This window comes from Lactuca serriola, chromosome 9, assembly GCF_051521515.1.
Source record: "Lactuca serriola cultivar US96UC23 chromosome 9, Lser_US96UC23_V15, whole genome shotgun sequence".
Taxonomy (NCBI): Eukaryota; Viridiplantae; Streptophyta; class Magnoliopsida; order Asterales; family Asteraceae; genus Lactuca; species Lactuca serriola.
In genome coordinates, this window is record NC_136416.1 from 104054048 (window position 1) to 104068628 (window position 14581).

The following is a 14581-nucleotide window of genomic DNA, read 5'->3' on the forward strand; positions in this document are numbered from 1 at the left end:
AAACACCATAAGCAAGAGGATGAAGAGGAGAGAGGATGGAGGCTGCCCAAAAACGTCTACAAACCCTAGAGGAGTCTTAGCCCCGTTTTTGGTCCTTAAGGGGTCTATTTATAGTGAGGCTATTAGAGTTATCTAACAAGGAAACCCTAATTTGGATGCTTAAGCCCTAAGCAACCCATGGAGCCCTTTCCTTAAGGCCTTGGATGATTTCATATGGGCTTCCCCCATATAATTCGTCCACCTTATAATAAAAGGCAATCCATGGCCCAAATTGCAATTATCTTATAATTACAATTCCAGTCCCTTAAGTTTAATTAATCTCTTTTAGTCACAAAACTAATTACCAATTAATTATTGACTAGTATTAATTAAACAATATGATTTCTCCTTTAATATATTATTCTCATAATATATTAATAAATCATATTTAATCCTTTCTCTTCATAATTCATCCTATCAAGTTGCTTTGGTGAAGGCAACCCAAAAGGACCATGCACCATCAGGTCAAGTACATACCAAAATAGTTATGGACTTAGACACTAATCCAACAGACAACACATGCTTCGGGGGTTTCCCAACAATAACGCCTACATGTGGTGAGCCTGCTAGCGTTCCACATGACTGTCTAGAAAAGTCTGTGGTCGTCATCTAAACTCCGCTAGATGTCTGAATCAAAAACAACAACATCGAGACCTCTCTTCATTTTAACACTCATCAACTATCTACCCATGCTTTACCCAACACTTTTGTAGATAAAAATACATATACAGTTTAAAATTTGTATAAAACATTTATTCAACACTTATTTCAAATAAACAAATAATGTATAAACACATAACACGTATTTCAAAAAAAATACTTCATATTTATGTGTTAGAGGAAAGTAACCACACACTCACACGTATAAACAACAATATATATATATATATATATATATATATACACACACACACATAGCACATATTTTATAAAATACTTTATATCTATGTGTAAGATGAAAGTGACTATACACTCACTTGATCAGAAGATGATCGGACAACACTACGGCTTGTAAAAGTAGTATTCTTCGGTAGATCTGGAGGATCTTCACAAAAATCGGCTTCTTGCGGGTAGGGCTTCAGCTCGGGAATCTCACTTATTAGGATCCTCGGAGCTTCAGAGCTTGCTTCGGGGCTCGGGAATGATACCGGGGCTTCGGGATATTTCTTGCACGCAAAACGATGCAAAAATGAGAGAGAAAGAAGAGTTTGAACAAAATAAATCGGCAGCCCTCGACATCTATTTATAGGGTGCTGAAACCTCGATTACGCTGGGCGTAAATCCAGGTACGTTGGGCGTACTAAGCCTTACGCTGGGCGTACGCTTCGGATAAGCTTTGGTATGCGTGCCACGATCTTCAAACATTCATAACTTTCGCATACGAGCTCCGTTTTCGACGTTCTTTATATCCACACGTAGGTGAGATTATGCTCTACAACTTTCATTTAGACTCCGTCGGCTAAATTTGACTTCATTTTTATTATATTATTTTTAGTAGGCCGGGATAGGAAAACTCCGTTATAAATTCATAACTTCTTCACCCGACGTCCGTTTTCGTCTGTCTTTTTACTGTTGCACTACCATTTACGAGATCTTTGATTCTCGTTTAGATTGTTTCGGCTAAAAACCGCTCGATCTCAAAACGAGTATTCGGGCTGCATACTGCTAAGTCGAAACTTCGGAAAAATCATAACTTCCTCATGCGAAATCAGATTTGGACGATATTTTATGCACGCTCTCAGTTTAACGAACTCTAAAACATTCGTTTAGATCACTAAGGCTAAATATCACTTTATTTCAAATTCACATTTTACGTCATTCAGCGTCGTGCCGGTTTTGTCGCGAAACTTCAACATGTCATAACTTCTTCGTTATAACTCGGATTTCGGCGTTCTTTATATCTCCATAATCCTTTTTTCGACCACTACATCTTTATGTAAAGATATCGGGCTTATCTCACACTTAAATTTTGACGCTTATTTTATTCTTAATTCATTAAATTATAATAATTAAGAAAATAAACACATAATTCACATAATACTCAAATATTTCATCATTAATACTTCAAAAAGAGTTACAAGGGTTAACCTAGACTATTACATCAATGATAATGCCTAGCCTGGAAACGCGGGCGTTACACTGATGCATCTAGCTTTGTTCAGCCGGGAAGCATGATTGACAGGTATATTTACTTGTCTACATATAAAGGATTTAAAGTCTAATGTTTACTAAGTTTGTTAGATATTGTTTGTTATACTGTAGAGAAGAATTACAAAGAGGAAATCCAACACTATTAATGTTCTTTATACCTTCTTTTCTACAGGGGCGAATTTGACTTAAACAATTTTAAAGATGGTAAAGCAGCAAAAAAGGAACAACTCCTGAAAAGGGCTCAAGCTGAATCTGAAGGAAAGTCAGTTGAAGCCAAGAAGCCGATAGTTGTCACATATGGTCTTAATCATATCACTTATCTTATCGAGCAGGCTTTTCATTTCCACCATTTAAATATACAATCTTTATAATCTTTCTGAAACAAAAAGCTTATGTTACTTATTTTCACTACTTATTAATGATTTATTTATTTATAAAAACATATAACTTTTTTTAATAAATAAATAAACCATAATTTTATTCAGGTTGTTGTAAGGATGCTAAAAGAGGAAGGAATCCGATCTTTCTACAAAGGACTTGTACCTTCTCTCATTAGAATAGCCCCTTATGTTGAAGCAACTTTTGCGTGTTTGACTTGTGAGCTTCCTATTATATAATTGGATTATTTTGTGTAGGTATTATTACTTGTGATGGTGTTGCTGGATTATATAGAGGTTTTGTGCCAAATGCATTAAAAACGTTACCAAACAGCAGGTTTAATTTTAACTTTTTGTGCCCTTAAAATTTAAATACTTGTCTATTTCCTTCTTTTTTTTATTAAGTTTTGTCTAGATATTAGAAGAAAAAAAGATATGAAGGGAAAAAAGCTGAGGGTGGTGGGATAATGGGGTCAAAATCACAGGCTAAAACCAAAGCAAAAGAGAGGGTTCTTGCTAAGGAGGCTGCTCAGAGATTGGCATAAATACCCTTCATTATCTTGGAAGCTTTGTGTTTAACACCTCTTAAGTTATATGTTTTCAAAGGTGAGATACATGAGTTTGATTTTGTTATGCACTTATTTTTTTATGCTCTTAGTTTTGGTTCTTATAATGATAGGATATAAAGGAAGTATCTGACACATTAGTGAGAAGATGATAAGAACAACACGGTTTGTATTGATAATGCAATGCTCTCTGTTTTCATCTTATTATACATTTATATGTTTATAGTTGGTATACTGATTTATATTTCTTATGTTTTTATTGATTGTGGTAGCTTACATTAGCACATCCATCAAAACTTAAAAGGTGGAGTAAAATTACTTCTCAATAAGGAAAACAAACAGAGAGTTGATGAGTACATATATACTAAGATGATGTAGGAAACTGGTGGTCAACAATCTATGTAAGTTTCTTGATTTGTAACATCTTGTATTCAAGAAATAGCAGTGTACTTTCCATAAAAAAATTATAAATTATATTCTTTGAAAAATCTGCTAGATTGGTAGGTTTAAAAGTAGAATGTCCTAATAAGAATTAATTTTAAAAGTAGAATGAAAATGACAAGTGATTTTGTGTTGTGTTTACAGGGTTGATGAAAGCGAATAGCTCTGGAGTTAGAAGAGGAAAAGAAAGCTCAAGCTGAAAGAGATAAGATGCTGTAAATGCAAGTGTTGCATTATTCATTTCAATTGTTTGTATAAAACACATAGTAGATTAGATGAATGCAAATTCATATATTGTAAGAAATAGAATTGTATGACATTAAATTTTATGCAATGGATTGTATTTTTTGTATATGGTATTTTATTTATATTATGAAACATTAAATGCAAATTTAATTTAAAATCTAATAAATATATAAATATTTTTTTAAGCATTTAAATTTACGATACGCAAAAATGTGTGTCATCTTCATTTATGACATGGCCTTTCTTGACAGGGGTTTTAATGATACGCATTGCATGTCGTAAATGCGCGTCGTCTATAGACGATGCACAAAAGCGTGTCATCTCTCGTTATGACAGCGCCTTTCTTGATGCGCATTTGCGCGTCGTCTGAGCGTTTTACGACACGCATTGCGCGTCGTAAAAGGCTGTTTTTCTAGTAGTGATAGTATTTTCTTAAGAATATTTTTATGAGTCAGTTAATTAAATGAAATTTTTGGACTTGAAAATTGGGTCGTTATAGTTGATGATGAAATTGAATTTGATGAAGAGGAAATTGATCCCTGGAAAGCCAGTAAGGATAATTACACATTATTTTTTCTGATTATGAAGAAACAAAACTACTTTGTTAGAGTCAAGCCCAGTGATTTGATGAGCCAAAGTGTTATCAACCCGCTACAATTTAGTGAAGATGTTGGCATCAATGCATATCTATGCTAACTGCCTTAGTGTGAAGGTTTGAAGAGTTGCATTGTCACTAAGGAAACTTATGCATCAAGTATATGACCCTTGAAGCTTTGTGATAAGGACCGTATCTATTTGAAGTGAAGATGGAGTTTATGTTCCTTTAAGATTTTTAATAAGGACCATATCTATTTCAAGTGAAGATAAGAGTTTCCATGTTTACAGAAGACTCCCTAATCTTTAGGGATTGCATTGACGACCATACCTAGTATTTATGTAATCCTAGATTTTTAATTATCAAGACTTTTATAATCATTTTAAGAATAGATTTCTAAATGAAACTTATTCTTGAGAGTATGTTTTAATCAGAATTTGTTTATGATTAATTCTCATGTGTATGAAACTGTTTCATTGATAAAAGAATCATTTTCTAGTAGTCCTTCATGTTCTTTATATATTATAGGTTATTGGTTGTGTAGTTAAGGAACAAAAACCAGTATCAAGCAATTTACCTTAAATTGATCTACGTTTGCAATCGTCCATGGATTTTTCTTCATCAAACTCCAACAACTTTCAATCAAACTCCATCAACACGTGTCTATAATTCAACGATAAGAACTTCACCACGTGGTTAAGATAAAAACACATGGTTCTAGAAACTATGGACTATCATATACTTGAAATCATCATTAAAGGGCCATATATTCCGATGAGCAAGATTACAGAAGAATGAGTTCCATCTATAACTATCAAATCTCATATGAACTCATGGACTTAAGATGAAAAGAGAAAGGTGAATCTGTATGTAAATACAATAGCAACAATCTCTAATGCTTTGTTATACGATGTGTATCATATGGTTGAAAATTGCAACTTAACCAAAGAGACGATCATGCATGAGGTGGTTTATGATGGATCTGAAGAAGTTAAGGTTAATCAATAAAATAGCCTTAATCGGAGGTATGAATATTTTTGCATTTTATAAGAACGGATATTTAACTCATACATTTAACATATTTAATTGCTTGGTGATTGATATGAGAAAATTCAATATCAAGAAAACTAAATATATTCTAGTATTAAAAGTTTTTTGATTCACTTGGTGAAAGATGGGAACATCATGTTGATGTTCTCAAGAACAACGAGTATTCAAACCACTGATCTCCAAAGTATGTTCAGAAATCTAAGGACTTATAACATCTGAATCCCGAGGTACTTTATATTTTGAAAATTTTGGCATTTTATAGGATCGCCACGACGTGGTGGGGAGGCACCACGACGTGAAAAGTCAAGGTCATCTCGCGTACTTCATTTAAGCCGCCACGACATGGCAGTATACGCCATGACGTGGAAGTTGGCAAATGTGAAACCCTATTTTTCGGGTTTTGCTCTTTATTTAATGGAATTAGGAGGTTAGGGTTTGCTCACTTACAGCCTCCATTAGCTCCCATCAGACTTTTAAAACCCTAAATATCTCTCTCTCTCTCTCTCTCTATATATATATATATATATATATATATATATATATATATATTATTTTAAGCCTTTTTTGGTGTTCTTGAAGCCTTGGAAGGAAGAAAGAAGAAGAAGCGAGCTAAGATTTAGGAAGCTAGTCCTCATCCTTTGTGTTAGCAATCTTTTGGACCTTTGTAAGTGTCCAAGACTCAATTTTTATCAAAATAGATTGCTAGATCTTATGTTTTGTCCCTTAATCTTCATGTTTTGTGAGTTGGAATGACGTGATCTCATAAAGCTTGCAACTTTATGAATCTATGGGACTTTTGGGTTTGATTATTTGTTTGGATTTGGTTTCTTGATGGGGTTTGAGCCATGCATGAGATTTCCTTAGAAAAAACCCTTATTTTGACTCATTATGTCTTCAAGACATGCATTGGACATGCATGTCTATAAAGCACCAGCTTTTATGTTGGGTTAAGTGTTAGAATCTGTTATGGAGTAAATGAGATATGAACTATTTGTGATAAGTGATTAATGGGGAAAGTCATGCCATATTTAGCTCCTTTTGAATCTAGGGTTTGAGGTATTGACCTTGTGGATGGTCTTATTGGGTAAAGTTGGAAACTTTATCCTTCTAGACTTTGTTTCAGACCAGATCTAAAATTTGGAGCCTTTGGGATCGAAGAAAACAACTTAATTCACTAAGCTGTTGAAAACCCAATGCCCACGGCGTGGCTCAGGTTGCCAAGACGTGGCGGTGGGGAAAATCGCGATTGGATGTTACTAGAGGGCTATGACGTGGCCATATGTGGCCACGACGTGGCGACTAACTAAAGTCAACATTGACCATTGATTATGACTATTGACCTTTGACTTGAGTTGATTTTTGGATAAACACTTATTTTAAAGGAAGATCTCAAGGTTTATTTGGTTTGACTGATTAGGTGGTGCATAGCAACGGTACTCTGTCAGTGAGAGTAGTATCAATAGAGCATTTTCTATGAGGTTAGTCTTCTCATCACACTAATGGGTCGAAGGCACCAATGTCGATCCACTGATTTGTATATGTAGGATATATGTGACTATGTGAATCTTACTAATATGATTGTTTGATATATGCATGGAGCCAATCTGGGCTTAGAGCTCGGGGTTGATACAGACTCGACACAACAACATGCTATTTATGTGTATGATGTATGTGGTATTTTGGGGAAGCTCACTAAGCTTTGGGCTTAAAATTATGTTTATGGTTTTAGAGACTTCCAGTATGAAAGAGAAAAACCTGAGCATGATGCCACAACATTCTTGAGTAAATTACACGAATGGTCCCTATGATTTAGAGTAATTTGCGTGTTTGGTCCATAACTTATTTTTTTAACTCGGAAGGTCCCTACTGTTTGTTTTTGTTACACGTTTGGTCCCTATCATACCTAAAAAAATTATTTTTCCCTTGATTTTTAAAATATATAAATAAACAAACCCCAACACCAACCCCCTCATCTTACCTTACCCATCCCACTATTTTTTCCTATTTAAATAATAGTCTTTTTAGGTACGACAGGGGCCAATCGCGTAACAAAAATAAACAGTAGGGACCAAGCGCATAACAAAAACAAACAATAGGGACTTTCCGAGTTAAAAAAATAAGTTAGGGACCAAACACGCAAATTACCCCAAACCATAGGGACCATTCGTGTAATTTACTTAACATTCTTCCCCCCATGTTTTCGTAATTATGATTTCTTTTACTTTGAAGTTTTGGATAGTTTGTATCACGGATGTTTTCGTGATATATGATGTATGAGAATGAATTTGAAAATGAAAATTTTGTCATTGTTTTTAGGACGTAACGGGAGTTATGAGCAATTAAAATCTTAAAGGTGAGAAAACATTATAGACACCAAGGAGGGTCAAAAATCTTATTTTGTTGCTTTTTTGTCAAGGAACAAGAAACCATTGATGAACCATTAAATAAAGAAGAAGCCTAATTTGAAATAGACGATAAAGGATTTCAAAATTCTCCGAGTTAGCTTCCCATGTTGCCCTAATTATAAAGCATTACAATAGCTTCAAGAATTCCACAAAATTTAGGTATGGACAAAAAAGGTTTGAAACCGACACATAGATTATTGAAGCTGATGCAACTCCTCAAGCTAATAAGAAAACAATCATCTTCAACTGAAAAAAGCTTCAAGTGTAGAGAACCATGGCACTTTCCTAAAGATTATAAAACTAGAAGAACTTACAAGAAGGAAGATTCATATGAGGCTAAATACAAAAGACTTCTTGCATCTTTGAAAAGGCACATAGGGTCAAAGGGTATCTAGTTGAAGAAGAAAACTTGGAAGATGAGAATACTGATAACTGCACCTGATGATGATATTGATAACTGTACCTGTATGTATAGGTCAATAATAGAATCGTCTCCCATGATCGAACGATGTCCATGAGGTGCCTACCATAACAAAAATTCCATAGTAGATCATCATCTTCTTTGTCGTGGGTTTGAAATAACGGTTAGGGTGGAAAAGACGACAATTAATAGTTGAAATGAAAATATCTGACTGGAAAATTGGTCCGTCAACTAGAAAAGACGAAAATACCCTCATGTGAGGGGCACATACTAAAGAAAACAAATAACATTTTTAACATATATTATAATTAGAGATTAAATCTACAATTAAACTCTTAAATACGAGACATTTGTGTAATTTAAAACTCTTTTGAACCTCTATAAAAAACGGTTCACACTTGATGGACCATTTTTGTAGTTTTTTATTATCTAAAAGCAAACAAAGTTAACAACAACACAATAAACAACATAAAGAATAAAATATTTTTAATAAATCAAAATCAAGAAATTTATAAATAATTAAAAGCTATCAAAAATATCTTGAATTTGTTCATATATATGAATAACAAATCTATGATTGATTAAAAAAAATCTTTAACAATAAAAAGATTTTCCAAAAAACAGAAAAAATATTAGTAAATTACTCTTTATTTATATACCAAATTGAAATGGCAAATACTAATTTTGACATTTTATTGGTGAAACAAGATTCTAAAATCCCATATAAATCATGATATTTCTGGGTTTTTATCTAGATTAGGTTTAATAAGCCCGTGTTCATCCCAGATTTCAGACAAGAAGGAAGATCGTAGGAAACAATACCAATCATGAGATCATACTTTTGCTTCCTTGTCAATTCTTGATTCCTTATAAAGCGGACGGATTTTCTTCCAACTTTCTGCTCTAAAAGACTTCAAACGACCCAAAATTTGTACCAAAGTTCAGATGATTTGCTACTAAAAAAGCCAAGTGAGATTATCCGAGCTCAATGATGGTGGATTGGTGGTGTGAAGACCTAATTTTACAGTCTGCAGACGCTTTCAGTTTCCCGATCTCTCGCTCTCTGGATCTCAATCAACAAGGTACGATCTATCAATGTTTGTAATTTCATGTTCTGTTCTTTCTATGAAACAACGCAGATTCTTCAACGACTTACACTTCTCCTCTTTTGTTTGCTCGGAAATGTATTAGGTTTAAGTTGCTGATGGAATGCTCTCTATGGATATATCTGTATCTGTATATGTAGAACCGTAGAAGTAGAGTAACACAAATTAAGGAAAAAAGCTACGAAACTTTCGATTTTGGGGATTAGGTTTTGGATATATCATCACTATGTTTAAGATTATTAAAGGGAAGAAGAAAGGTTCGAAACAAGAAGCCATTGAACCACCTCCAGGACCTAACCCTTCATCTGATGTAACTGTAAACCACGCTTCTCGTTCAGCTATGGTCATCGACCAACAGCCTATCGTCAGGCCACCGCTAACCACCCTTTCCACATCTCCACCACAACCTGGCGTCGTTGAAATCTTACCTATGTTGAAAGATGTCCCTGTAGCAGATCGACATGTTCTGTTTCTCAAAAAGCTTCAGATCTGTTCATACATTTTCGATTTCACAGACACATTGAAGAACACTATGGAGAAGGAGATCAAAAAGCAGAACCTTTTAGAGCTCGTGGAGTTAGTCCAATCAGGTTCAAGCAAGATGAATGAAATCATGCAAGGTGAGATGATCAAGATGATATCTTTAAACATCTTCAGGTGTTTACCTCCTCAAGCACACGAAAACACAGGAACTGAAAACCTCGACCCTGAAGAAGATGACATGTTCTTAGATCCCTCATGGCCACATCTACAAGTTGTCTATGAATTGCTTCTGAGATACGTTGTGTCATCTGATACAGACACTAAAGTAGCAAAAAGATATCTGAATCATTCATTCGTATTAAACTTACTTGATTTGTTTGATACAGAAGATCCAAGAGAACGTGAGTATTTGAAAACTATACTTCATAGGGTATATGGGAAATTCATGGTGCATCGACCTTTTATAAGGAAAGCAATAAATAATATCTTTTATAGGTTTATATTTGAAACAGAAAGGCATCCAGGAATTAGTGAATTGTTGGAGATTCTTGGAAGTATAATAAATGGTTTTGCTGTTCCTATGAAGGAAGAACATAAGTTGTTTCTTTCAAGGGCTCTTATTCCACTTCATAAGCCGAAATCTGTTAATTTATATCATCAACAGTTATCATACTGTGTAACACAGTTTGTTGAAAAGGATTATAAGTTGGCTGATATTGTTATTAAAGGGTTATTGAAGTATTGGCCTGTTACTAATTGTGGAAAAGAAATTTTGTTTCTTGGAGAATTGGAAGAAGTTTTGGATGCTACTCAACCTGTTGAATTTCAACGTGTTATGCTTCCTTTGTTTAGAAGAATTGGAAGATGCATTAATAGCACTCATTTTCAGGTTTGTGTTCATCTTTTCTATTACACCTTTAAAATTCAGTTAATGCCTCTGTTTCTTGATTGAAGCAATAGTTTAATTTGAGTTAACTCAACTAATTATGAACATAATGAAAATTAAGATGGTATATTCTTTAGGTTTAATAGTGTCTGATGTTAAATTTTAAAAGTTGGAATAAACATAATGAAAATTTTATTTTTATGTATCTTTCTTATGGTGTCATCTATGTTAAATTTGCTAGTAATTATATTTATTATCATGATGTTTTTAAGAAGGATTATTGCATAATTCTGTTTGTTTTGGTTTTCGTGTAGGAATTGAACGGATTTTCATATGAATTTTTTAAATTATATGAACATACAGTATATACTTTTAAGGGTTTTATGCAGAAAAGTCCAATTATTTTGATAAAGTCTTAATTTTTTTTTGAACATAAAAGTCCTGATTATTTAATTTTACATGATAATCTGTCATTTCTTGTTAAAATAAAAATAAATACTTTTTCGTTAATTTGGGGAAAATATTAAATAATCAAGACTTTTTTGTTAAAAAATAAAAATAAAAAAACTTTATCAAAATTTTTCCAAAATAAAGAGACTTTTCTGCATAAAACCCATACTTATAACTTAATGTGATAACTAATTAATTTTAGAGTAAATTACACGATTAGTCCCTATGGTTTGGGGATTTACATGTTTGGTCCCTAATTTATTTTTTTAACTCGAAAGGTCCATACAATTTGTTTTTGTTACGCGATTGGTCCCTGTCTTACCTAAAAAGACTATTTTCCCCTTGCTTTTTTAATTTATTTAAATAAGGTGGGGTAGGTAAGTTAAGGTAAGGTGAGGTTGGGGGTGTGTTTATTTAAATAAATTAAAAAATCAAGGGCAAAATAGTCTTTTTAGGTAAGTCAGGGATCAAACGCGCAACAAAAACAAACAGTAAGGACCTTCCGAATTAAAAAAATTAGATAGGGACCAAACGTGCGAAATACCCCAAACTATAGGGACCATTTGTGTAATTTTAATCTTAATTTTATATCTACAAAATTGAAAGTTCACACATAATAAAAGCTCAACAACACCCAAATAAGATTATTATAATATGAAATATACTTTATAGTTAATTTTTGAAAATAACATTGTCATTGATAAAGTTTTCAAAAAAATCATGAATAAAAATGTATTTCATTTCATTCCATATTGGAATGTTAAAAAATAAAAACCACCCTCTCTCGCTTAGGAAAGACAATTAACAAAATGGAAGGAATGGAATGGCCGATTCCATTCCGTTGTGTGATGAGTTCTGATTCCATTCCGACTTATTTTGTAGGTAGCGGAACGCGCCCTTTTTTTATGGAACAACGAACGCGTAGTGACATTAATCGCACAAAATCGACACATGATTTTGCCCATAATATTTGAATCGTTAGAGAAGAACATACAAGGTCATTGGAATCAGTCAATCAATGAGTTGACCACAAATGTCAGAAGAATGTTCATTGAAATGGACCCCGACCTCTTTGAAGAATGTCAAACTCGCTACATGGATAAAGAAGCCATGGTCAACGAAAAAGTCAAACAACGTGAGTTGACTTGGAAGAAACTCGAGTCAATCGCCTCATAATTTTCATGTATTTTTTTTTTTAAATTTTTTTATCGTTGTTTTTCTCTTTAGTGTGCTTACCGGTTCTTAAATTCATAATATACTTTAATAACGGAATTTTAAAGATATTAAAATTAATTTTGCATTATTTTAATTTGGTTTATTTAGCGTGTGACGTGTGTTATGCGCTTTTTTAGGGCAAATTGTCGTTTATTTTTACCCATACTTTATTTGTTATATATTGTTATTATCTTTAAAGAAATGTAAATATATTGCTATTAATAGTAAGAAACTATAAGTATGTTATTACTCTATACAAATTATATAAATGATTTTTAATTAGTAATTACGTATTGATATTATTGGTTACAAAAGTAAGTTACATAGTTATTATGGGTAAAAAATACAAGTACATTGCTAATACATGTAACAAATAAAATACATTGCATATATTGGTAAAATGAGTAAAGTAAGTTTCTATTCTTTGAGTAATTCCATTATTTTTTGGAATTATTTTGAATTTAGAGATACAATCATCAAAATTGATTTGGGGTGTTATTTATAATGATAGCGATTGATTACCTTCAAAATCTGTAAAAAGATGTCAACAAAAAAAGTGATGTGGCTTTTGTTTTGACAAGGCATACAACTGTGCCCCAAACACTCGACAAGGCATGTGGATTTTTTTTTTTTAAATCTCTCACTTTGTTCTTTATCTACCAACTTTGTTATCCAAAATTGTTCAATCATGGATTATTAGTATGTTTTCATGGGATTTGACATTTCAATGTAAAGTTGAAAATAAAGTTTTAATAATCTATAATTTAAAACTGAAGATAGTTAAATTAATCGGGGGATAATGTAAGAGAAACTACGAAAAATTGTTATAAGTTACAAATATGATGACTTGTAAGTGTAGATTATTACACCCCATGTACACGATTCATCATTTTTTTTGTAGATCAAACATCCTTAAAGTGATTTTTTTTTTCGGCAAATGGTCTTTGAAACCCTAATTTCAGCATGCCATTTTAAGCCTTTCAAGATCCAAAGTGCTTTTTGATTTTACTGTTACCACAATGTTAATGGGGAAAACTGTGTTTCATATGGTATTGATTCAATAGATAAATTATGTTAGTGGTCCTGTTGATGGTATTCCAAACATAATATTGACCACAAAGCAGCTTGAAGTTTCTTGTATGGCGATATGGAGATGGTTGCTAATGTCACAATAGGGTGAATAACTATTTCACCTGTTCAAAAAACACCAATGAATTAAAGAATTGTTATTAGAAGGTAAGCAACTATTACTTTTGTTAAAAAAAACATAGTTATCTTCGATATCATGTTTTACCGGTTGATTGGTCATGGGTATGACCACATGGTTGTTACAATACTCATGTGAAATGATTTTATGTTCTAAATTATTACCATAAACTCTCACACACCTAACTACTTCCATGTAGACATATTATCATGCAATCTTGTATTAATACCCCTTCTTTGAGATGACCTTGACCCGAAGGATCAAATGTGGGATGGGGCTACCTTCTCGTTGGATCAACCACTCTATATGAGCATGATTATGCCTTTTTAATATAACTATGTCCAACAAAGTAGCATGTTCACTCATAGAAGTATGGAGGTGAAAGCAAGGAAGGGAAATGGAAGATGTTAAAGGGCCATTGTGTTTTTTTAGTAGGGAAACATAAATATGGGATGAATACAAGCAATTAAAGGAAGTTGGAGTGTGTATCAACTTTTCCGACCTTAGTTATGATATGATAGAGACCATAATACTTAGTTACAAGCTTTTGATTGATCCCAAATCCTGCTACGTAGTGCCTATAGAGCCGAAGCTTAAGATAAACCCATTCACCTATCGAAAATGCTCATTCTAACAAATGTTTTTCCTCAAACTGCTTCATTCTATTTTGGGTCTTTGATAAGTTGTGCTTCAACACAAAACTGATGTTTTTTTTTTTGACTTGTTAAACTTTATCTACTACATCAACTTTTCTTTCCCCGGGTAAGAAAGGTAATTGAAGAGGAGGTGGTATCCATAAATGTAACAACCCGAAATTTCATATCACTTATTATAATCCAATTTGATCAACCAAAAGTCGTTTCCAATTTCGTTTCCGATTTCACCATTTTAATTAAGTCATTAACTTGTACGTATCTAAAATGACTTAATGGGTATCTTAATA

The 14581-nt window shown here is 33.0% G+C and overlaps 2 protein-coding genes across 2 annotated transcripts; both read left to right on the forward strand.

The window, feature by feature from the left end:
• The first annotated feature begins 2210 nt into the window (after positions 1-2210).
• On the forward strand, positions 2211-3112 carry LOC145076005 (large ribosomal subunit protein eL8y-like). Its single transcript, XM_079022038.1, has 5 exons — positions 2211-2221; positions 2363-2522; positions 2676-2778; positions 2826-2904; positions 3001-3112. Exons 1-5 carry the CDS (start codon positions 2211-2213, stop codon positions 3110-3112), a joined length of 465 nt encoding a protein of 154 aa, XP_078878164.1.
• Positions 3113-8965: 5853 nt separating this feature from the next.
• On the forward strand, positions 8966-12525 carry LOC145072543 (serine/threonine protein phosphatase 2A 57 kDa regulatory subunit B' beta isoform-like). The gene is made up of 3 exons (XM_079018991.1): positions 8966-9373; positions 9483-10769; positions 12099-12525. The coding sequence occupies exons 2-3, from the start codon at positions 9624-9626 to the stop codon at positions 12390-12392; spliced, it is 1440 nt and encodes a 479-aa protein (XP_078875117.1). The 5' UTR covers positions 8966-9373; positions 9483-9623; the 3' UTR covers positions 12393-12525.
• Positions 12526-14581: the final 2056 nt, after the last annotated feature.

Bases quoted from the DNA above. Each gene is read 5' to 3' on its own strand.
- LOC145072543 (XM_079018991.1), top strand. From the start codon at position 9,624: ATGTTTAAGATTATTAAAGGGAAGAAGAAAGGTTCGAAACAAGAAGCC. The intron at 10,770-12,098 runs GTTTGTGTTCAT...CTTATTTTGTAG, and splicing joins TTAATAGCACTCATTTTCAG to GTAGCGGAACGCGCCCTTTT.
- LOC145076005 (XM_079022038.1), top strand. The intron at 2,779-2,825 runs GTTTGACTTGTG...TATTTTGTGTAG, and splicing joins TGTTGAAGCAACTTTTGCGT to GTATTATTACTTGTGATGGT. The intron at 2,905-3,000 runs GTTTAATTTTAA...GAAGAAAAAAAG, and splicing joins AAAACGTTACCAAACAGCAG to ATATGAAGGGAAAAAAGCTG.